Source organism: Salvia splendens, chromosome 22 (assembly GCF_004379255.2).
Source record: "Salvia splendens isolate huo1 chromosome 22, SspV2, whole genome shotgun sequence".
NCBI lineage: Eukaryota > Viridiplantae > Streptophyta > Magnoliopsida > Lamiales > Lamiaceae > Salvia > Salvia splendens.
In genome coordinates this window covers 2,645,926-2,671,750 of record NC_056053.1, presented here as the reverse complement: position 1 = coordinate 2,671,750, position 25,825 = coordinate 2,645,926, and the positions used below count along the sequence as shown (strand labels likewise).

Here is a 25,825-nt window from a genome sequence, read left to right as displayed (position 1 = left end):
CAGGAACTGGCAATCTTCGGTATTCGGCTTGCGCAAATATGTGGCGCCGAAGGCGTCAATAACACCCTCACAAAAATTTATCACACTCCCGGCCAGTTGTATCCCCGAACATGTCCGTCGTGGTGCCGTATGCCAACTGGCGAATCGCAACCGTGCACTTCGTGAGCGGGGATAGACCCCTTCTGTGGGCCACATCTTGCCGCTGCCGGAAGTACTCATCGCGCGCCTCCAGCGCGTGAACAATCCGGAGAAACAGTTCTCACCGCATCCTAAACCGTCGGCGAAAAACCGTCGGTCCCTACCGGCCTACCGGGGATTATCGGCGAAGTAGTCCTCGAACAGACGTTGATGAGCTAGGCCATGCTCTCGACGGACGGATGTCCGGTGGCGGATGGGCCTCGGGACCTGCTCTTCGGCCTGCTCTTGCTCTTGTATTGCACGAATACCTGCGAGAATATGGTTCCCGAAAGCAAACATTGCGCGTTCCATAGCCAGACCCATATCTTCCCCGGGAAACATTTTGATTTAGTGAGTGTAAGAGAGATATTGGAATGGAGAGAGAGTTTAGAGATGTGTGAGAGTTGTGTGAAAAGTGAGTGAAAATAAGGTACATTTATAGATAGAAGAATAAAAAAATAGGAAAACGCGTCGATCGGGCGTCTGCGTCATCGGGCGTGACGCTACAGTGGATGACCGATCTGCAATGGATGCCCGACGACGCTCGAGCCCGATCTCATGCCCGATCGGGAGATCGGGCGTGAGATCGGGATTCTCTTTGGATGCTCTAAGGGGCAAATAGATCGGGCGTGAGATCGGGATTCTCTTTGGATGCTCTAAGGGGACTATTTGCTGATTTTCTAATTAAGGGGAGAAACACTATTAAAGTATATTGAGGAGCTTTCAACTGGGAAATTTATGAGATGACAAAGGGACTGGTGATGGTTCCAAGATAATGTACTTGATTTGGATTTGAGAAGAATATGTGCAAATTGAAACATAAAGAAAGAAAGAGAGACTCAACAGTAAATAGTGAAATCGTATGTACTCGGTACTCCCTCTCCCTCTGTCCCATTTAAATTGAAACATTTTTATTTTCAGATTATTCTATTAAAAATAAAATATTTTCTAAAATGGAACATCTTTATATCTACTTTTTCATCTCTCTTACTTTACTTCATCTACATTAACTCACAAAATATCATTACATAAAAACTCGTGCTAATTTCCTAATATTGCATATTTAATGGGAGTATGGGATGGACGGAGTATATTTTAAAACATCTGTACATTAGAGCAATAGCCATGGCACGCCTTTGTATATGACTTTTGCAGGCTATTGTTGCCCCTGAGCCAACATGCCGCTTTATTCTCCATGCGCATGCAACCTACACGTTGGCCTTGGCCGATCACATGTCGCTTGCTACACACGAGCTAGTCGTCTGAATGGCGCAAACATTTAGCCGGTTTCAATTATTTTCTTTATAAACTTGAAATCAAATTATTTTAAAATTTAATTTATTTTCCTTCTTTATTGTTTAATCCTACGACTATATAGTTTGGTGAGTCAGCGAGTAGGACCATTTGGTCTTGGGCATACAAAAGGTGGCAAACGGAAGGCAAAGGGGATGGTGGCGGTGGCCACAAGTGACAACGGAAAATCTCGAGAGTATTCATGTGGCGATATAAGAAACTAAAGAAAACTATGTTGTGAAGTTTGTTTTACTCCTGTAATTTATAGTTAACTTAAATTTAAAAGAATATTTAATATCCAGTACTCCCTTCGTTCCAATTAATTTGATACAAAATTTTTAGGCACGGAGGTTAAAAAATTGTGTTAAAAATATGAGAGAGAAATAAAGTAGGAAAGATAAAGAGACAATAAAGTAGATAGTGTAATAAAGTAATAGTGATTGGATATTTTGTTTTTTGTCAAAAAAGGAAATGACTCAACTTTGTTGGAACATCCAAAAAAGTACTACGACTCAACTTAGTTGGGACGGATGAAGTACTTTTTTTTACTCACAAGATTTAGAAAAGTGATTTGGATTTGTTTTAGCGTAAACCTAAAAATAGATACTCCCTCCATTCACAAAAAATATGATACATTGTGAATGTCATGGGTTTTAATGTGGATTGGTAAAGTAAGAGAGAGGGAAAAAAAGTAAGAGAAAAGTAGTGTTAGTGGAATGTGGGGTCTATATTATTAGTACTAAGAGAGACTGAAAAAATTAAGAGAGAAGTAGTGTTAGTAGAATGTGAAGTTCATATTATTAGTAAGAGAGAAGTAGTGTTAGTAAAATATGAGTATTATTAGTAAGAGAGAAGGGGAAAAAAGTAAGAGAGAAGTTGTTTAAAATTTCTTTTTTTAAATGTACTCTATTTTTAGTTGATAACCAAAAATGACAAATGTGCTGTATTTTTTGTGGACGGGGGAGTACATTTTACTCAAAAACCTAAAATAAGATTGATTTTGAAGTAATGTTAAAGCTTACTCCCCCGTCCCAAAAAAGTATGAACATTTGGTTTGACACAAATTTTAATACATAATTGAAAAAGTAAGAGAGATAGAAAGAAAAAGTTTTAAAAGTATTGTTAATGGAGAATGAGTCTCACCTCATTATAGATAAATGAGTTTTCAAAATTAGAAAGTTTATCATTTTCAGTAACGGACCAAAAAGAAAATAGTTCAATACTTTTCAGGGACAGAAAGAGTATTATTTACTTTATTTTATATTTTAATGTATCATTATAAATGTCTAATAGTGAAAATTTATGCCATAATCTACTGCATACATTTTTTGTAGGGAGAATATTTCAGATTCCAATGTTAGAATCAGCATCTATCAAAAAACACGATATGCATTAATGTGTAAATAGATTGATAATAAATGTGTAAACGGTGGGTGACGGCGTTAATAATTGATTGGAGGAAGCATGTGTTGGTGGGGCCCATGAAGACCGAGGAATACCATGAAGTATCATGTGCAGCCAATCACGCCTTTTCTTTTTCATTTTTAATCAATATATAATCTCATTAAATGACCAATTTTTCAAGTAGGAAAATTAGTCAAATTATTATTGGCTATTCAGATAGAATAAAAAAATTATTTGTGGGTGAACTCGCTTCATTAATTTATAAGTAAATTTGTTAAATCTGAAATTGAAGTCATTAAAAAGGAACTCTAAAACAGTTTTCATATGACGAATTTAGAAAATGCCAAACAAAATTGGGAATGGACATTTCGAGAGATAGAAAGAGAGGTGAACTATGAATGAATCTATAAAAGTACACAATTCATTAGTTTGGAATTTCAAATTATCAGTTAAGTAAAGCCCAAAATCTTATTAGTTGAGCAAAAATAAAATCAGAAGAAGGAATGAATTGGATACGTTCATATGTAAACATTGTATGGAGTGTAGCATAGTGTAACTCGTGCAATCAGTTTGAGCATGTACATGGTTGATACAGCGAGGGGCGGAGCTAAGAATTTACAGGGAGGGGGCAAATTTATCCATAAAAAAATTTAAGAATTTGAACAAGGACATTTAATTGAAAAATTAAAAGAAATGACATTTATAATAAGCTATATAGAGAGAGTAGAAAATATGAAGTGGCGGCAAATGCCCCTCTTAAGCTCTTACTAGCCCATGTTCCGGGTAAATCATTACATCAAATCATAGTACTCTCTTTGTTCCCTCATGGTTGAGGCGAAACTTGTCAACATGAAGTTTAAGAAAATAATGTTGAGTGTGTTAAATAAATAGATAAAAAAATAAGAGAGAGAAAAAAAGTAGAAAGAATAAAGTAAAAAGTAAATAAAGCAAAGATAATAAAGTAAGAGAGAGTAAGGTAAGAAAGAGGAAAATGTTACTATATATGAGAATGACTCAACTATAATGAAACTTCTCGAAATGAAAAAATGACTCAATTATAAAGGAACAGAGGGAGTATCTCTGTACAGACAAATATAATGTGGTTGGAGAACCACTAGAGGGATTTGTGGATTTAGATTGTGCCACAAACTTGGATACTAGAATGTCTCAAATTTGTAAATTTTCAAGATGTATGCTTCTGCAGTAAACTGGAATTCTTGTCTATAGTCTTTTGTTGCTCTATCTATTACATGGGCGGAGTATTGCCAATGACAAAAGGTGTCATGTGAACCGTTAATTTGGCCAAGAGGTATCATAGGATATTTAAATTGCAATAAAGTAGGAGTGAGTTGTGATTACAATAAAGTAGGAGTGAGTTGTGATTAATTGTGATAGTCGTAGTGCCATCGAGGTCATCCACATCATCACCAACATGTAGAGGCAGATGCAGAAAATTATTATAGTAAAGGCTATATATTTTAAATTTTATGTGAAACAATTATTTTCTTATATTTTATTATTTTGATAGGGATTTTAAACATCAATAAACACAAAATACTAATCTAAACCTATTGTTATACAACTAGAAAATTAAAAAAATAGTTTGGGAGGGGCTTAAGCCCCTCATTGATATGTGTGTCTGCCAATAAAAACACGTCTGTGTCATCTTAGCTTCTGTATCTGTCCGAAAACTTATTTGTGGGACAATTATAAAAAAATATAAAAAAATGACAAAACTTTGTGATTTGTTATGAGACAGATGAGAAATGACCTAAACTACATGTGTAACGTACTATATTTTCACATAATCACAGTTCAAAGGAAGAAAGAATATGCCATTTAAAACTACAGAAGTTTATGTTACAAATGGTAATAGTATTTTGGTGTAATTTGGGCCTAACTCTCAGAAGTACATCATTATATTGGGTTACCCCCAAAAAAAGCATAAGCACTGTACAGATTTTGGCACTGTATATTAACTCTTATAAATTTGTAATCTTATTCATATTACTCTCCATTTGTTGATAAAAAAATTGACATAATGAATTTAAGGGTGACCAAGAAAAGAATTACTAAGTAATAGAAATTGGTTGAGAAATAAAATGCGCTTTAATTAGCAAATCCTATGGCATGCCACACATTTATATCATTCATACTACTAACTACTAAATGGATACTTCACTTATTGAGACACAATTAATCATAATACACACCCATGTAAATGTTTAATTAATCATAACTACTAAATGGATACTTCACTTATTGCAATCACTTACTATAATTTGTTACGCATAAATACATAAACATAGTTGATGTTTGCTTGATGGCATGTCTACATAACGTGCAAAGAGAATAATCCAAAAACAGACAAAAACATGAATGATGAATAATTCTAACCGTTGTGTAACTAACACTACTCATTGGCATGCATCTTGCAATAAAGCAGTTAGTTACTGTTGTGTTTTTGATAGACCACATCATTACCCTTTTTTTGTACGTACTAAATACTTATTTCAATCACCAATACATGGACAATTAGTACTAATCATTACTAACTTAAGAATTTATTGTAAAAAATGTTTTTGTCTAGAATGTCTAGGGACCAAATTATGAAGCCACTGAACGTTACATAAATTACTTTCCCCCTCTCTCTAATAATTTCATAAAGCAATGACGACTATGATGGGGTTCTTGTTCATATGCAAACACTATTTTGGATTTTGGTTGATTCCTTTAATTACGGTTTCCACGTTTGTGTGGCATTGATGTAACTTAGTGTAACTATCGATGGATAAATCCTACGTCATTCTTAAAAAGTGGAATCGATAACTTCTTTGAAAAATCACCTGAGGTATACTAAAATACTTTAAATTAATTTCATTAATCCAAAATCCAAGTTAAGCTAATGCTCCTTCATCCGTGTTTAGGCAATTTGCTATGGGCACGAAATTTATGGAAATTGTTGAGTGGATTAAATAAAGATAAAATAAAAAAGATGAACGAATAAATTACATATTTTGTTTTATCAACATAAGGGAATTGACCTAAAATGAAATACGCTCAACTAATTTGGAACGGAGAAAATGCTTTTTTTTAAAAGCAACAGTTATTATAAGTAACAGTTCTATAAAAACATTAAATACCCATTTCACTTTTTTTTTTTAAATGGTTAGGTACTTGGATTTGTCCATGAAATCTTTACACATCAATACTTTTATACTAATCCATTTTTTAGGATTAGACAGTCGCAAATTGGATTAGCCGTTCAAAAAGGTGAGAAACTTACCGTTTTAATTTGTCAACAAATGAGCATGTGTAACAACAATTGATCATTTGTAAGGATTTTTGTAAATAAAAAAAATTCTCAGAATTTATCTCAAAAGTATACTAATTAGATGGTTGCATTAGGTTTAGTTTAGTCAGATTGACTATTTCCTACATTTTGTTAACAAAACAGGTATTTTCCCATGCACAAAGTATACTAATATAGTAGGTATTTTTTTATTTATCTTAGTAAATGGCCATATTATGGCCGGCCATAATTAGATTTTCAAACATATTTAAGGCACTTGGAAAGTATCAAAATTTTCAAGACTATTCTACCCTTGTCTTAATTCTTCAATCAATATTTTCCTCAACTTTCTACAACGCTTTATACTTATTACTCTTATTTCTCACATTTTTTATAATAAAAATTAAGTAGATTAAATAAATGTAGTATAAGATAATATTATAATTAAATATTTGAATTCTTTTTATTGTACAAGTCTAAAGTGTGTGTGACGCTTTGCACTAATAGTTAAATAATAGGAGTACTCCGTAATGCTAATAGTATATGATATATTAATATAAATTTAGTGATATAAAATAAAATACAAAGTTTAACATTTGAAATTGATGACAATTTAAATAATAATGTTATTATAATAAAGTCAACGAAAATAGCAAATCTTTAACAAATATTAATAATAATAGTAATAATAATAATAATAATTACTATATCACATTTAATTGATTAAAATTTGTACTATTAATTTACAAATTTCATATGACTAATTACACTGTCATGTTTTAATGTCATCAATTACTTTTAAAAATATAAAATAATTTTATAGAATATACGATAATTATTAATTTGTGTACTAAGTATATATATAATGGGAAATGATACACCCGTCGTTCTACGAGAGTATGCACTTTTGGTTTAGCATGAACTTTAATACACAATCGGTAAAGTAAGAGAGAAAGAGCTAGAAAGAAAAAATAAATAAAGTATTGTTAGTGAAAAATGAATCTCATCTTATTATAGATAAAAGAATATTTAAAATTAGAAAGTGCATATTCTCGTGCGACGGATTAAAAGAGTATACAATCGTTTATTTTTCCCAATTGATCTAATGAATCTCCAACTAATCAATTTGAATCAATCAATTTTATTTCTAATTGTATTTCTACTTGATTTTTCTGTTTAAGTAAAATTGATAAATCTAATCTTAGATCAACCACATCTCCAATTAATTGATTGAATCTTCAATTTTCCCCACTAATGGCCTAATCTGGCAAGTTCTCGTACTACACTAGTAATAAGTACAACTATTAGATTATCAGTTTATAAAAATTCATAATATTTCAATATGTAAAACTATGATAATTCATAATATTAATTATAATAACACCATATATGGTATAGTATATGCAATATTAATAATATTATTAATCCATAATAATAACATTAGACAACATTAATAAAAATACATACTTAGTACTCCCTCCGTCCCGCACTACTTGCACTTATTTCCTTTCTTGGCGTCCCAAGTTATTTGCACTCTTTCCATTTTTAGTAACAATTTATACCTACCGCCGTAATTGTTGACTTTGTCTATCACTCATTCCTTAATCTCCGTGCCCAAAAGGAAAGGTGCGAGTAGTGCGGGACGGAGAGAGTATTAATTAAGACACTATGCCATATTATAATATATTGATTAATAAAAAATCATAATAATAACTTTATACACCGGATTAAAAGAGTATACAATCGTATATTTAATAACTGTTATACACGTTATATTTAAATAAATAATACATCTTATATAAAAATATATTGATAAAAATAAAAAAAAATAAAAACTGAAAGAGCTTGAAAACAAAGAAATATAAATAACAGATTGTGGAATTGAAATTTACTAATGCAATTAAGTAAAAGGGTAATAGTGTAAACATTCTCTGAGCATTAAATAAGGTAATTAAATGATTTCTATTCACAGTATTTATATTTACTAAAAGGTCATTTTATGGCTAGCCATAATAATAATATGGCCACATAGCATTTCCCTAAAATCACTAGTTTCCCAACATCTATGACTATATATATGATACTCGAGCAAACTAGAGGAACATGTAAAATTCAAGAGCAATAAATTTTTGTGAATTCGGTAACATTGTTGAGAAAATTGAATTTAATTCAGTAGTTTTCCAACTGACTTCAAATGTTGTATGTGTGTATCCCCAAATTTATTTCGGTGGGTTAGATATCAATATCATAATAATAATACAGTGGTATTCAATGCGCATAACAACTAGCTACTCCAGTAGGAAGTAACACATTCTTATGTTTAATTTTGTCCTTGATAAAAGTTTTTTAAATTTTTGAATATTGATAAAATCTCCAATTGGGGCAGTCCCAGTGTTTTTATTTCCTTTCAATTTTTTGTCCCTTTACATAGGAATAACAATTTGTGGGCATCATGTTGATGTAAGTACATCGTCATAACATAAGATAAATCAAAGACATAAGGCATATACAGGACCTACTTAATTAAGACGAATTGAACCCAATAAGGTTTGTAAAAGCACAGACATGACACAAAGAACGAAAGTTACATGAACTCATCCTAATTGATACGACACGGCATGATGAGTTCAAATTTAAATAGTACTTATAAGATGTTGATAGAAATAAAAGTAGTACTCGTATCTTGTTGTTTTTTTAATAGAGGAAACTATATAAATAGTACTTGATCTTTCACTTTTGCACAAAAATAATATCTGATCTTTCACTTTCGACTGTGCGAAATTCAGCTGAATTTCCTGCGTTTGCCATCGATGCCCGATTTATGGGTTTTGACACCTAGAAGTTCCGATTACTGTGTTTTGATTCTTTTTCTTCCATTTCAGATTTCGACAGTGGCTTTTGATCATAAACTTTGATCTTTGAGTTTTGACTCTTGTTGTTTGCGAATTAGAGGGGACGGATGTCAGAAATCAATTAATGGGATCCTATCTTATTTGTTTATCTAATCTACCAAACAACATTACTAAATTCTTATCTTGATTCTTTTCTCAAAGTCCGTCTTACTTTAGTTATCTTGCACTATTTTATTATCTCTACCAAATATGCCCTTAAATTTTCAAACGGATTAACGTGGTACAACTTGCACTTTGGTAGCTCTATTAAATAAACGTAATTAATTAGTTGCATCATAATTTTCCCGTCAACGGGTGGGTAAAAAAAAAGGATTCGACCCATTTTAGTCGTACCCACCAACTATAAAGTGTAGTCGAATATGGGAAAAGCATTCCCACCAACAAAGAAATTAAAGTGGAGCAGAAACTAGTATCCAAAGTTTATTAATTAACTAATTAATTAATATGAACCTTAGTTAGGATTCTTTAATTGGTTGACTATGTCACTCTCTCACTCATCATCACTCCCACACCTATTTTAGTTCACTAAATCGCCATTAGTTGAAATCTAATCATTAACTAAAGTGGATTCCCACCTAAAGTCACTGCCTTCCTTTGCCTTTTTATCAATCTTGGCGTTTTTTGACTGGTCCGGCTATTCAAAGAACATTGTTTAATTTTTAACTAGTACAAATACTATTTTTATTTTATTTAATTACTACTATTATAAAAGCCAAAAATCAAATAGAAAGACTTTTGTAACATATCAATAGCTTATTAAATATATATAAAAAAATTATATTGCATAAAATTCTCATACGAACATCTTCAGCGTTGTACTTAGTGCATGAACGCCTTAAGCATTCAATCGCGTGTTTCGCTACTAAACATGGTGATGCAATGGAGAAGCACATGCCACCTATGTGCCATTGTATGCATAAGCACGTTGGGATGACAACCAATATACTATTGTGGTATTTCAATTGTTTTTGTCGGAAATTATAATTTAATTATATATTTTATTTTTAAATACTAAAATCCGAATTAAGCAACAAAATTACTAAGGCGTGAATTCTGGTTTCATCTCAAAAGTATTGCTCTAATAAAGAATTAATATAATCCATGAAACCCGTGTAAGATTCGAAAAGTATTGGTTGAGCTAGCATGAATCTGAATTTGTTCACATGTTTGTAACTTTTACAAAATATTAAATCACTCAATCAAAAATATCACAAAATGCAAACCAAAACTGATTAAAATACATAATTTAACAAAAGGGTATCTCGTAATAATATGTGTATAAAGAGGTGTTTGATGGAGAAGGGAACCCGTGAAGATTAATGGAGATCAAGAAAGTGACACAAATTCTGATTTCTGACACCAAATTATATTGTTATTAAGATTAGTTGAGGTGTCTCATTTGTGATGAAACCGACACACCTTCAACAACTGAAAATGGGCACATAATAATTTGTTTTAAAAAAAGGAAATAAAAGAGAAAAAAAGAAGAAGATGCAATTTCACATGATGAAGATTGGGGAGTGGTGTGTGGGCCAATTTGCCATTTTGGCCCCAAACTCAACACATGCATTAATCTGAGCTTCTTCACCTTCCTTTAATATTATATCATCTCACACTTCTTATTTCTTTTTCATGAGGATTTATTTATGAAACTTAAATTTCTGTCGGCGAGGCTTCACCATCCAAACCCAATCCATCTAGATCCTGCATGCCTTATTATATCCTTATTTATTACTCCATCCGTCCCCTAAATTTTGTCATAGTTTGACCGGACACGAGTTTTAAGAAATGTAATGGAAAGTGAGTTGAAAAAGTTGGTAGAATGTGAGTCCTACTTTTAAAGTACTCCCTCCGTCCCAAAGAAGATGACACGCTTGGGAGATGTCACGAGATTTTAGGAGATGTTAAAGTGTTAAATGGTGAGAGAAAATATAATTTTATAATTGATGTGAGAGGAAACTTTTTCCAGAAGAGGAAATGTGACATCTTTAGTGGGACAAACTAAAAAGGCTACTATGAGATGGAGGGAGTATTAGTTATATAATAAAATGTGAGTGTGAATAAGTTAGTGGAATGTGAAGTCCATTACAAAAAATAGTAAAAAGTGAAATGTGACAAATTTTGTGAGACGGACTGAAATTGAAAAATATGACAATATTTAATGGACTGAGGGAGTACTATCATTCTTATATTTTTATAGATGTTCATTGATTATCATTGACAAAATATTTCGCAATGCAATGCATATTTAAATATGCATGCATCTAAGTCTCATTTTATCATTCAATTAGTAACTAATAAAAATTTTACTACTTTGACTAGTATTGATACACATAAAAGATGAAAACTTTATTTTCATTGATATACTCTATAAAAGATGAAAACATTTTTACATTTTTCATGAGTAAATAAACATAATTTGCAAAGATTTTGGCACAATGGACTCGAACTAGAGATTTTTGCCATCAAACATTAACACACACACACCTTTAGACGCTTTTTTTTCTTTAATTAATGTGGTATACGAAAGTTCTAGACCTTAATGTATGGAAAAATGAAGATCAATGTATCATCATTTCCGCATAAAATTCTGTGATATGAATTTATTTTGAAAGATTTTTTTCCAAAATATGATAAAAAAAATAGTAGTATTTATTTTTTTTTTTAGTAATTACCAAGGGTATCCACCTGCGGGCACCTCAAAGGGTGGGACAACTGACCCATTTTTTCCAAAATACGATAAAAAATAGTAGTATTGTTATTTTTTAGTGGTGCGTGATGTAGGGAAATGATGGATAAGGAAACTACTAAAATAGAATAGAAAATCACATTTTCCTTTAAAATAGTGAATATAGAAATAAAATCGAACAGATTGCGCAATGTGTGCTCATTTTAATTGACTATTAACAACCACTTTATAATGTCTCATGAAATCCAGGACTGCTACAACGGGAACGTGACTATTAATGCTTTGTTTTTAATCAATAGTCAAATCTTACTTATCACTCGGATTATATATTAATTAATGCTTTATTTTTAAATTACTATTCACCAATCTAATCTGTCTTCTCATTCTTGCCCCCATCTGTAAATTTATTCCTCACCTTTTCTATCGCCACATAAGCTCATTTCAATTAATTATCCATAGTTTAAAATCTAATTAATTAAAGTCTAATCACTCTTTAACAAAACCCCAAAATGAAAAAACCCCAAAAAAGAAAAAAAGGGTAAACAAAAGAGAAATCAGTGCTGCGCTCACTTCACACACAGTAAACACAGACTAATTAATTCTCTTTCTACACACAACAAGTTGTATATATAAAACGCAGCACCGTTTTCCTTCCAGCTGCATCTCTCCTCCCTTCTCAAAATCCCCAGTTTCTTCTGCTTCCCGACACTTAAACTAGCCACATTCCCACATTCTTCCTTACATTCGGCCTCGTAAACCCAACAATTTTCACATTGCAAGAGGTGAGCGAGCCGCTCTAGTGAGGGAGGTGTGAGGTAGAGAGAGAAGCCATGAAGCCTAGCCGAGCCCCGGAGTGGGTTTTATTGGCTTGCATGGCGGTGTTCCTTGGATGTGGGATGGTGGAATGCAGTGTGACTTATGACAGAAAGGCTATGGTTATCAATGGCCAGAGGAGAATTCTCATTTCTGGCTCCATTCACTACCCGAGAAGCACTCCTGAGGTAGTAAAGTTGCAATCTTTTTTGACCCCTTTTGAGATTTCTTGGTGAATTTATGGGGTTTCATTTGTGTGCTCAGATGTGGGAAGATTTGATTAACAAGGCTAAAGAGGGAGGTCTGGATGTAATTGATACTTATGTGTTCTGGAATGTTCATGAGCCTTCTCCTGGCAATGTACTACTCTCTCTTCTTCATTTTTGTGATTTTTCCCTCTGTTCTTGGTGTAATTTTGGTGGGAATTCTGTGTTGTTTGTGTGTGGTTCAGTATAACTTTGAGGGAAGATATGATCTTGTGAGGTTTGTGAAGACTGTTAAGAAAGCAGGGCTGTATGTTCATCTCCGTATGGGGCCTTATGTTTGTGCTGAATGGAACTTTGGGTAACAATTCCTTTTATCTTGCGTAGATCTAAACACAATCTCACACAGTCACTATTTCCTGCATTTTGGATTCAGGCCTTAGCCTTGAAGTGTTAGATACTGTGTTACCTTTTCTATTTTTTGTGTGTTGTGTATCTTGAAATACTCTTGCTCTGGCTATACAGGGGATTTCCAGTGTGGCTGAAATATGTACCTGGGATTAGTTTCAGGACTGATAATGAGCCTTTCAAGGTTATTAAATGCTTCTGTGCTTCTTACTTAATTTGTTTTAGGAGTTGGAGAGATAGAATATGACCTTTTAAAAAGGTTGTTGAGGATTGCTACTGTTATTGAGCTACATTACGTTTATACGGTTGCAGATGGCTATGAAGGGGTTTACTGAGAAAATTGTGAATCTAATGAAGAGTGAAAAACTGTACGAATCACAGGGTGGACCCATTATTTTGTCTCAGGTGTGGTTTTTTCACTTGTATAATTTCTCTGTGTCTCGATTTCTTAGTTGGTTTTCGTATTACTTCTTAGTTTATCATATATTCTGAGATGAGTTGATGGGATTCTATACACAGATTGAAAATGAGTATGGGCCACAAGCAAAACTACTAGGTGCTCCTGGCCTTAAATATGCTACTTGGGCTGCGAATATGGCTGTTGCACTTGACACCGGGGTACCATGGGTGATGTGCAAAGAAGAAGATGCCCCAGATCCCGTGGTATGAAATTATTCAAGCAAAACTCAGCATTTTTCTCCAGTGCTCGATGGTCCTGACTAATTGATTTTACTGAATTTCTTGTGCTAGACAGAGTACCTTTTTTAGTAACAAAAGAGAGTAAATAAAGAATTGTGTGCATGTATGAGTTCTGAAGCAATGCCGATTGGCCGTTTATCATTCTCTCCTATTTTTGTTGGCAGATTAACACATGCAATGGTTTCTATTGTGATGCTTTCACCCCCAACAAACCTTACAAGCCAACAATGTGGACCGAAGCTTGGAGTGGCTGGTAAATAGATCATCTTGTAGTTTTCATCGCTTACCTGATGGCAAATCTCGGGTTCAGTCATTTATAATGTCTCTTTCATCAACAATTAGGTTTACAGAATTTGGCGGTCCAACTCAGGAGAGGCCTGTTCAAGATTTAGCATTTGCTGTGGCTAGATTTGTACAGAAGGGAGGCTCATTGTTGAACTATTACATGGTTTGTTTCATGGACCAATGCCTTATCTTCATTATTCCTAGTAAGTAGTAATGGCAGTTAACTAACAAGGGCACACAATTGTGCTTTGTAAACAGTACCATGGAGGCACAAATTTTGGGCGCTCTGCTGGTGGCCCTTTCATTACTACAAGCTACGATTATGATGCTCCACTAGATGAATATGGTACAGATAATTCTAGTTCATGCTTTATTCTGTGAGTGAGTCATAGTGTTTTGGAAATGCTATAATCTTTGTAGGCTGTATTGTAAATATCCAAATCTTTCTAAAATGCATTCACAATTTCATTAAATTTTTGTACATAATCAGGAGAGGAGCCTAGTTAAAAGTGTTTTATAGTCATAAAAACAAGTATTCTCTTAGTAAGGCTTTCTCTTGTATGGCTTGAGCTTGCTTAAGGCACGAACAACACAGTGGTGAATATTACACCCATGCTTTTCTGAGTTGTATTCAGTTGTGAAACTAGCAAACAAACTCAATGCATTGTGTTTTGACCTGACAGGCTTGATCCGACAACCTAAATACGGTCATTTGAAAGAACTGCATAGAGCTATTAAATTATGTGAGAAAGCTCTAGTTTCAGCAGATCCCGCAGTGACTTCTCTAGGGAGCCTTCAACAGGTGTCTACCTCTTACCTCCTAATATATTTACGCTACATGCACTTGCCATTAGCTGTCCTCTGAATATTCATTGATTTTTTCTTTCAGGCTCATGTATACACTTCAAAATCGGGCGGTTGTGCAGCATTTCTTTCTAATTATGATACTAAGTCCGTGGCAAGAGTTATGTTCAATAACATGCACTACAACCTTCAGCCTTGGTCCATTAGCATCCTACCTGACTGCAGAAACGTTGTCTTTAATACAGCCAAGGTATGTAATGTTCATTACAGTGATAAGCCGATTCTCGTAGAGGCTTTATTACTTTATGCAACTAAGTATCTCATATTCATAATTGCCCCCCTTGAGATGAGATATAATTGTGCGTACCACAGGTTGGAGTTCAAACGTCACAAATGGAAATGCAGCCAACTGACAAAGAAGTGTTCTCCTGGGAAACATTCAATGAAGATTTAACCTCTCTTGATGACAGATCAACATTCACCGCTGTTGGTCTCTTGGAGCAAATAAATGTCACAAGAGATGCTACCGATTATCTGTGGTATACAACTAGGTAAGTTAAACATGGCAAGTGAACCACCTGAATCCACAGCGTCTTATCATTTGTATACAACTTGCAAACATTTTCTAGCTTAGCCACAATTATTACAAATCATTTAGAGGCTGAAGAAAGCAATAAATTCGGCATAAAGCTCAAATAATGTAACCCGTATACCATGCTAGTGATTCTTTTGTTATGCCTATATAATTTGAAACTCTCATACTCATGCAATATTTTTATCCCTTATGATAGATTTAACGTTCTTCTCTCTTTTTGCAGTGTTGATATTGGTTCATCCGAGTCCAGTCTGCGTGGTGGGGAGCTCCCAACTCTTATTGTTCAGTCAACTGGTCATGCTCTGCATGTTTTTGTGAATGGACAGCTCTCTGGTAGATAATCTGCTGTTATTTTTCAAGGCTTTACCCGTTATGTTATATTTCTTTATTTTGTCACAAGGCTGATTTTTTTTCATGCTAATTCTGTTGTCTAGGCTCTGCTTCTGGGACGAGGCAAAACAGGAGATTTAAGTTCAAGGGAAAAGTTAACTTTCATGCTGGATCTAACAAGATCAGTCTCCTGAGTGTGGCTGTTGGCTTGCCAGTTAGTGCTTTTCATCATTTATCTTAACAGACGAATTCTTATATCATATAATCAGAGTGAATTAATAGCTACTGGAACTACATTATGATTTATGACTTTTAATATTTCTGAATAAATTTTGTGAAATCTTCCTGACATTTTTCATCTTTTTTATTGGAGAATGTCGGTGGGCATTATGAGTCGTGGAACACTGGTATCTTGGGTCCTGTTGCTTTGCTTGGACTTGATCGTGGAAAATTGGATTTGTCCTGGGCAAAATGGACCTACCAGGTATATATACGAGACGTCATAATTTTCCACTATAGTCCTTATTTTAAGGTTAAAGACTGATGATCGTCTCCTGAGCCAGGTCGGTCTTAAGGGAGAAGCTATGGATCTCGTCTCTCCAAACAGTTTCTCCTCAGTTGAGTGGATGCAAGGTTCACTAATAGCCCAGAAGCAGCAGCCTTTGACATGGCATAAGGTACATTCGACAAAATCTCAATGAAAGTATAGACACCACACTAGTTTACAAAAGAGACGTGGATCATGAATTTGTTCTATTCAAACTCTGCAGGCCTATTTTGAAGCACCTGATGGCGATGAGCCATTGGCTTTGGACATGAGTAGCATGGGCAAAGGCCAATTGTGGGTGAATGGCCAGAGTCTGGGAAGATACTGGACAGCTTATGCCACGGGTAATTGCAACGGATGTAATTACGCAGGAAGTTTCCGGCCAACCAAGTGCCAACTCGGGTGTGGGCAACCAACTCAAAGATGGTAGGTCTTGAAGCATAGCAAAGTAAAACGAATCAGAAATTATGAGTAAACACTGAAAAACTACTCTTGCAGGTATCATCTACCACGTTCTTGGCTAAAACCGACCGAAAATGTGTTGGTACTTTTTGAAGAACTTGGAGGAGATCCCACGAGGATCACTCTTGTCAAGAGGTCAGTATCCAGCGTTTGTGCTGATGTGACTGAGTATCACCCGAACTTTAAGAAGTGGCAAATAGAAAGCTATGGGCGACCCGAAGAGTTCCACAAACCCAAGGTTCACCTCCGCTGTGCTCCCGGACAGTCTATTTCTTCCATCAAGTTTGCAAGCTTCGGAACTCCTTTTGGAACCTGTGGCAACTTCCAGCAAGGAGCTTGCCATGCTTCGACCTCATACGCCATTTTAGAGAAGGTACACTTTTGTTTTCTCTTTACATTGCACGAGCTTATCCATGTCATCCGATGCTCATCTGTTTGATCTCTTTGAACCTTGCAGAAGTGCGTTGGGCAGCAGAGATGCTCTGTTACGATATCCAACAGTAACTTTGGGCAAGATCCATGTCCTAACGTGCTAAAGCGACTCTCAGTTGAAGCAATATGCTCCCCTTCAAACTAACCAGCATTCTCGAGCAAAGAAAGGCGAAAAGAAGTGAGATACTAGAGGAAATGTCACTACAAAGGTAGCTTTTTATGAGTATTTATGATTTGTGAGCAGCGGCTGTTTCATTCCCGATTCTGGCTAGCATCGGTCGTGCAAAGCTAGGTAGATTTGACTTATACAGGTGCCTAAGGAGAACCTGTATGATAGTATAGGGTAGTTTGTGGATTCATGGACTTGGTAAGAGCAAAGCCATGAATGAAGCTCAAGTTGTGTTCATTTTTCCCCTTTTACAAAGGAAAATATGGATCTCGACCGATGCAGCTTCTCTGTTTTCGAATGGTTTTAGAGTGATTTGAGTGTGGAGGGATATCGTGTCTCTAGTTTGAACTTGTTCCTCATTGTTTTTCTTCAATTTATTGAATTTGTGTAGTAATTGCCTACTGATTTGATTGACCTGAATACACCAGTTTCATACCAGCTTCTGATGATTTGGTTTCCTTTACATAATTACATTCATTTCTAATTGCAGTGTTTCTGGTTAAATGATTTATTTTCCTTTTTGTATTATTTTATATTACTATAATTTAGGGTGAATTCTCAAGCAATGTGAACATTTCAAATATTGCAATAATGTCAATCCAATTTATTGTAAAAATTTTAATACCCAATTTAGTTGGGCCTTTGGATATTAGATGTAACATGCGAAATTTATATGCTTGATGCATATGTAGAATTAATGTTAAGGCCAATTATTGAAGCATGCCACTGAAAAAAAGTTTTGTAATAAATTGAAAGGTGTTTGAGTAATTGCAACGTTTCCAAGTAAGAATATCAAATGAGGAAGATTTAAGTCAAGAACATCAAATGACAAGAATCAATCTAAAATTATAGTAGATCGAAGATTGAATAAAATCTTTCAATTGATCCCATGGTAGAATAAACAAAGTTTACAGCCTAAATAGATGAGACAATCCATTGCAGAAGGATACAATAACAATAAAAAAAAATTACATTTATCTTACCCAACTAATGCCATTATTGTGTTATAATACTGAAGTAAGTGAATTCACATTGAGACAAATATTTTCGAGGTCTCGATGATTGTTATAACTCCTGAGATCACAATCAGTACTTATAGCTAGTTATACACATGTTTCATATATTTGCAAGTATTAATTTTTCACAATCTTATATTGGAGTAGTATATCTTAGTGGTAATTAGCTAACGGAAATTACTAGCATTATTTATTTTATATAGATTAATCTGTGCTTCAAATAATATGAGTATAAATCTCCTTAAGGAGCTCGAAAATGTTTTTATAAAAAATTGGGCTGGACGGATAAAAATTTATTAATCTCACGAAAAAAAACACCAATATAATTTACTAAAACTATAGTAGTATAAGTCTTTCGAAAAGACACCAATAAAATTTATTATAATTATTTTAAAATAAATAAAATTATGCAGTAATTTATTTAGTACCCCACACCTTTTGAGATGGCCCTCAGCTAATCATTGAGACCATATAAAGCTGGATTGCATCCCACATGCTGCCCACAATATCTAACCTTTGTACTTTTGTCTAAAGACTAAAATTATCAAAATTGGTATTTCACACATTTAATTATATAAATCATTACAATTCATTGCTGAATTTCTCGTCATATGTATTCTATCTTAGGCAAGTGCAAGTCTGCTTAGACCATTTCTTTATTGCTTTCTTTTTTCTTAAAGGGAAATTGATTTCTAGCTAGATCATTAGTGTTTCATACTAAACAAGTGTAACCTAGCTAAGCTATACCCCTAATTAACCTTTCAATTGATGACTTTATACACATTGGTGAACAATCAATACCTATCCACATGGATGAATTATTATTTTAAAACTATTAAACGTGATATTGTAAAAAAAATTGACCACCACATACATATATGGATTAGCCGATGAATTGTCACGAGTTGTTTGCGACTAAAATCTTATCTTGACCCTCAAAATAGTTTTAAATCGTGGGGTGTTAGGCACCCATTTGATAGTCTAGGTAACATAAGTCATGACTAGATTAAAATCGTGATGTGTTATCTTGGTGTGCTAGGATTTTTATCTTGGGTTTACGTTTGTTCGTGCATATGAAGACCTCTTAAATCGTAGATTTTCGTTTGTCAGTTTTGTTTCAACTCGAAACTAAAACATATGGATAATTTTAACTCAAATAAAATTTTGAAATAACAATTCAGTCATTTATCAACCAACATATGTCATTGTTCCTATTACTACAAGATTTGAGGGTCAAATTTGAATTCGTCACCTCCCACATAGAATTGTAGTACTAATTGAGAGCTTTAAGTCGACACACTTTAGTTTAAATGGAAATCAAACAAAATTGCTCTAATTAAAACTCAACTTTAGATTGATATATATGTACAATTCAATCTTAAAATCGACCCAAGAAACATAGGAATATAGGGCATATATATGGTATCCAATTCAGCATCAATCAATAATCAATCTTCATAAAAATTAGGGCGACCAATCACTACTTTAATTTGATTATTGTAAAATACTTTATTCCAGCGCAGTTTTTAACCCTAAGATACAGCAAAAAGACAAAAAGCAGAAAGCAACAACAAAGCTAAAGGAAAGTAGATTTATATATTCTATTCAATAGTTTCCTAGATTTAATATTTTACGCAATCAAGAACGAATAGTAGCAGCGTTTACGAATACGAGGTGCCTCCTTTTTTGTTGCTCGAGAAATCTTGGATCCAAGAAAATACTATTGCAATCACAATACATATATACCGAAATATTTCACTATAGAAATCATTACATTGATGATCATAGACACTACTTTTCCTGCCGTATATGATAATTCATGATTCTGGATTTTTCAGTTTGTAAATTGAGATGAGACTCATGTCATGCGTCATCATACTTGAGACCTATCATTATAATATTTTGCACTATTATTAATTATATACTTATAATTTTATTGATGTGTATTGGACATATCTAGTTCGGTTTGGTTTATTGGACAAGACAATAATGATAATATATAATACGAGATGATATGAATAGTCATAGATACAGTGTAATCTTGATATTATGAAAATAACCCGAAGTACATTGTTACATGCTAAAAAAGGCAATCGAACCAATGGCCTCTTGTCACGAGCTAACACGTCATCCAAATAATGTGATATAACGAATAATAAAATGGGTAAAGTATGAAATTACAAAAAATAAAGTATGATGTACGGATGGAAGGATAGTCATCGGTAAAGCAAGTGATTTTAATCACATCATTCCCTAACTTTCGGCTATATGTTACCACTACCACAACACTTTAGTGGGCATTCCATTCTTTTCTTGACAAAAACATGCTAAGGAACTACCAAAACAAAACAAATACTCACTTTGAGAAACTTTGTTTTATATCTCTTGTTGTCATTCTTCATATAAAAAGGTCAAACCCTAACTCATTCCCCTACAAAAATTTATTTCATTTACCAAATAATTACGGTCACTCCACGTAGTTGAGAGGGTATTAGATATTATAGGGTTAATTGTAATAAAATTAATTAATTTTAATTTGAGACATGCAAAATATTCTCCCGACAACTAGAAAGATATTGTAAGATGATCTATTTCTTTTCAAGGAAACAAGTTGATGATCTTGAAAAAGAAATCATGCAATTATAAATTTTCATTTGAGAAATCCGAGGCATGTCTATTTTGCTAGTATAAATCAAAATATGATCACTATTGCAATATTTTATCAAACATTTCTATAATCAAATTTGGCTAAATGTTTATAAACTTTTTGGTCATTATCCTAAATGTATAAATTATATTTTAAAAAATTAATAATGATTCTTTTTCTCTAGTTCTGCAAGTTAATGTGGTGTGGCTTTACTGGTGATTTATCTTATATAGATTACAAGGCAATTTAATGATTAATAATAGTAATTTTTAATATACCTACTCGAACTGAATCGTGATACACCCCAAAAAGAGGAAGTCGATTGGTATTATTTTAATTTATGACGTTCCATCACATGTGAGAGGTTAATTAAGGACTATCTTAGCAATAATTGGGCCTTAGAAGCAGTGGTGGATCCGGGATTTGTCATCTGGGGATACGAGTCGTATGATAAATAATTACATAATACTAAAAAAATAGTAGAAAATAGCAGTAAAACAATATTTGAAATATTATTCAATTTTGAAATCGTGTATTTTAAAATAAAATAAACCAAAAACTATACACAACATCTAATTTATTTTTCTACGAGTCTTCATTTCCTCAAAGCGATGGGCTCTATCATCATCGAAGACTTGTAGAAATATTTCTTTCTCAATGAAAGTCACCAAACAATCATCAGGTTGATCACCAATTCTATTTCGCAACTTATTCTTACAAACGTCATTCCAGAAAATACTCTCTCTACACTTGCAGTAGCAACCGAAAGAATCAAAATCAACTTGATAAGCAAAAAGACAAAGGAGTAAGCCACATCTCTCTTTGTTTCAACAAGCTTCATTGAAAGTGAACTAAGATCTTGCAAATTATGAAAGTCATTATCTCTTCTCGTATCCTCCATGAATATATCAAGTTGACAATCAAGAGACCTCAAATTAATGCTTGAAAAATTGGAAGGATAAAAAGTTGCAAGTTTGAGTACACTTTCTTTGTCAAAAAAAGAGAAGTCATTTCTAGGACTGAAGCAAGCTTATATTCTGATTTATTTCCTTAAATGATTCTTCCTTCAATATTTATAGCTATCTTTTAGAAATTTTTGTAAAATACATTACTAATAAAATTATATATAATAATAATAGTAAAAATGAAAAAAAATTTGGGGTACCACTGTCCCCCTTGTTTTGAATTCCCTCCGCCACTGCTTGGAAGGTAGATTTGGACCTATTTATTGACTTAATGGTATTTTTGTATAATACTATATGATTGTCATAAAGAAAATCACTATCATAATATATACATGAAATCATTATAAAAAGATATTGAATTAAGTAAATATATGAAGCATTCTCAACAAAGAAGTTATTATTGTACTTATATATAAAAAAACCAGTACTACTATTTTATACTATATGAAGAAGCATGTAACTGTATTTGGTTTCAGCCCCAACAAGTTAGCCTTGACTTAATTAATAGTACAACAACTTAGTAACTTATTTTAATATATTTGGTCTTTATCTTTATGAAATATTAGAGGCTAGGGTTTGATCTTGAATTCTCTCTCCCCCAGCTTTTATAAAAAAAAGAGGCAACACAAATTTTCAAAACTCCCTTTTTTACAAAAAGAAAAACCATGGTATTTGTTAGAGTATTATATTTAAGTGAACGCATGTTATAGCATTATATCATCCCTATCTAGCTAATTGAATATCATGTCTCCTAAAGTGAAACATGATAGAAATTGAAATATATTTAAAAATTATAGTGAGATCATCGATAAATCATGGTGAACCATTAGAAAAGCCTTTTGCTAACTAGGGAAACTTCCAAGTATTTGTAGACATGTATAATTACTAACGCAACGCAACGCAACCCAACCCTAATGTTCTTAGTAATTTAGTATGCCAACTAATTTGACGTGTGCTACATGCTTATTTCTTTCGATTTATGAACATTCCAAGACAAATAGTATAAGATGGCTGTTTTCCTTAAATTGGTGTATAATATTCGATCAATAGTACTTACTAACTAAGAAAATACTAGCAATTTCTTTTGCAACTAAATCACAAAATACACACAACTTTTTGTTAAAGATGATGATTAGTGAAAAAACGAATTGTAATGACATTAAATGATCGAGATTATTATACATACAAAAGCCACTTTATTGAGATTCTTTCTATCGAATCTTTCTTTCTTTTTCTTTTTTTCTTTCTCGAAATAAAATCCATAGGTTCTTCCAAAAATGTGAGGCCCACCACAATTTTGTAGAGTAAACCCCCTACATGCATACATGGGGAGGACATGTACACAACCTATATCATGATCTACATTTTCATATTATATATACAATATCTAATCAAATACGAACAATATCTTATTGCAGAATTTTGTTTCCAATCGATATTTAAACGTATAAAAGATTAGAAGGTAGTTAAACGCATAAGAGTACATTTGTCACGAACTCTTATAGTAAATCTATAATTTAAACTTATAATTATGTACATTTCGTTGTTATAATTGTATGTCGATGTATAGAGGGTGTGGATTAAATGAGAACTAAGTCGACTTAGATTTAATAATCACCCTTGCTCCATTAAATCCAGCCGTTTACAATTAATAATTGAATCATTATTTTTCACGAATTTCAAAACATTCATGCGAGAATCTTGCATCACGGGAAGATACATTATTTAAGCAATTACTTAATTTCTTTAATTAAACAGTACAATTTATTCATGTGCAAACAAATGACTCATAATCAGGGATAAAGTATAGTAATTTCGGATAACTGGAATAAAAATACATACTCCTACTATCAGATACTATACTTATGCGACAATGAAACACAATTCAATTGGTACAACGTTATCCTCTAACTAGTAGGTCGATATTTATTTATAAATATTTCACCAAGAACAAAGATACAGTCCACAACTACTTACAGTCTCTCACACATCTATAATTGTAGATAGTTGACTTAAATGCACTGTGTGATTATTATAAATAAAAAATAAAAAATATAATTTGAAACATAGTTGTATTATACATATTGCTATAATTAATATCTGCATTCTTCAAGTAAATTATTTTCCCCAAAACCCCAACGGGAAAAAAATGAACTCTCAGTTTCTGAAATGAAGTCTATTAAAAACCTTGTGTAATCATTTGACCCTAAATGCATGCTGTTTCTCAATCTGCCTCATTTCAATTCAAACTTCAAACTAACAGTTATGTCACATTATATAATATTCTTCAATTATTTTTCCCAACATGAATTCTAGACAGCCAGTAAAGGACTACTCCATGCAATAAGATCATGAGACGACTGTTTTGGCCTACATTTTATGGAAACAGACAAACTTAAATTCCAACCTTAATTTCGCCAAGAACTGAGAAAGAAGGAGAATGGGCACATGGGAATAAAACAAAGAGGTGCCTAACAACCATTAAATGAGAATGTGATGAGCTGTTGAATTACCAATTTACTACATATTCTTTCAAAATTTGTTAGGCTTCTTTCCAAATCATAAGACATAATCCAGCTAACTATTTCTAAGACAGGACAGGATTGTAATTTCATCATCTTTTAAGGCATCAACAACTCTAGAGCCCTCGTGCACTGTATTACTTACGTTCACTTCAATACTATTCACAAGCACTAAAACAACGAAAACAACTCAATTCAAATAAACGAAGATTAGTAGGGTGTAAGTCTGAAGTCTATGATATTGCCCGACGACCTAGATATGAACTATTGAAGCTTAAACGTAGCAATGATTATTGTGCATTGGCTACGTACATCTAAGGGTCGAGAAATTCCACCCTGATTTTGTTGCAACGCTATTTGAGCATGATAGTGCGTGCTCAATTCTTAGTTGAGCACATTGTTGCCGATGCTCTCATTCTAATAGAGCCCGGTACCAAGCAAAACCGACTACCCTCCTAAATGAATTCAATACTACTACTACCTACTACTACTACAATAATTCTACCCCAGCTCTTGAAAATTTATGTCTCGAGTAATTCCCCTCTCTTATTTTCCACTCTTCATACATATGCTCAATTAATATTTGGTAGTAAGTCCCAATTAGAAAAAATTGACAAGGGTGAAAATCTATATATGATGACCAAAAGGAGAATATTTCTGCCTGTATCAGAAATCTCTACTTAGGAATACTATTTTTATATTAGAGAGATGAGATAAGACAAATGTAAAGAAGGGAGTAGTACTAACACATTTACTAGGGCAGACACATTCTGAACAAAAAAACTGCAGAAAGCACAAAATCTATTGCACTACACACACAGTCACACACCCACATATATAAATATATACTGTAATTCCAAAAAACATTAACCCTCAAGATTTTTCTTTTCTCAATGCACCTGAAGCTGCATCAGACATGCATGTCTATACGCAAAGAAAGCTTTTTCTGCTTACAACATTCATGTCAAATTAAGACCCCCCAAAATCACATGTTTTGTCACAAATTGTCAAATATTAATAAAATAATTACTGCATGGCTGGATATACTATATATTAGTATTATATATTCAAACAAGCAAAAACAAGGCGTAATCTGGGGAGAAAAAAGAGGCATGTAATATAATAGAAATAAACAGAAAAGGAAACAACAAGAAGCCCTTG

At 33.2% G+C, this 25,825-nt stretch overlaps 1 protein-coding gene across 1 annotated transcript; it reads left to right on the top strand.

Annotated features, from left to right (window-relative positions):
• Positions 1–12,400: 12,400 nt before the first annotated feature.
• On the top strand, positions 12,401–17,952 carry LOC121787187 (beta-galactosidase 3-like). The gene is made up of 19 exons (XM_042185846.1): positions 12,401–12,768; positions 12,845–12,940; positions 13,032–13,144; positions 13,309–13,375; positions 13,504–13,596; positions 13,711–13,854; positions 14,055–14,143; positions 14,233–14,338; positions 14,434–14,521; positions 14,859–14,977; positions 15,065–15,229; positions 15,352–15,530; positions 15,798–15,907; positions 16,009–16,118; positions 16,278–16,388; positions 16,468–16,581; positions 16,675–16,877; positions 16,950–17,286; positions 17,371–17,952. Exons 1-19 carry the CDS (start codon positions 12,598–12,600, stop codon positions 17,488–17,490), a joined length of 2,535 nt encoding a protein of 844 aa, XP_042041780.1. The 5' UTR covers positions 12,401–12,597; the 3' UTR covers positions 17,491–17,952.
• Positions 17,953–25,825: the final 7,873 nt, after the last annotated feature.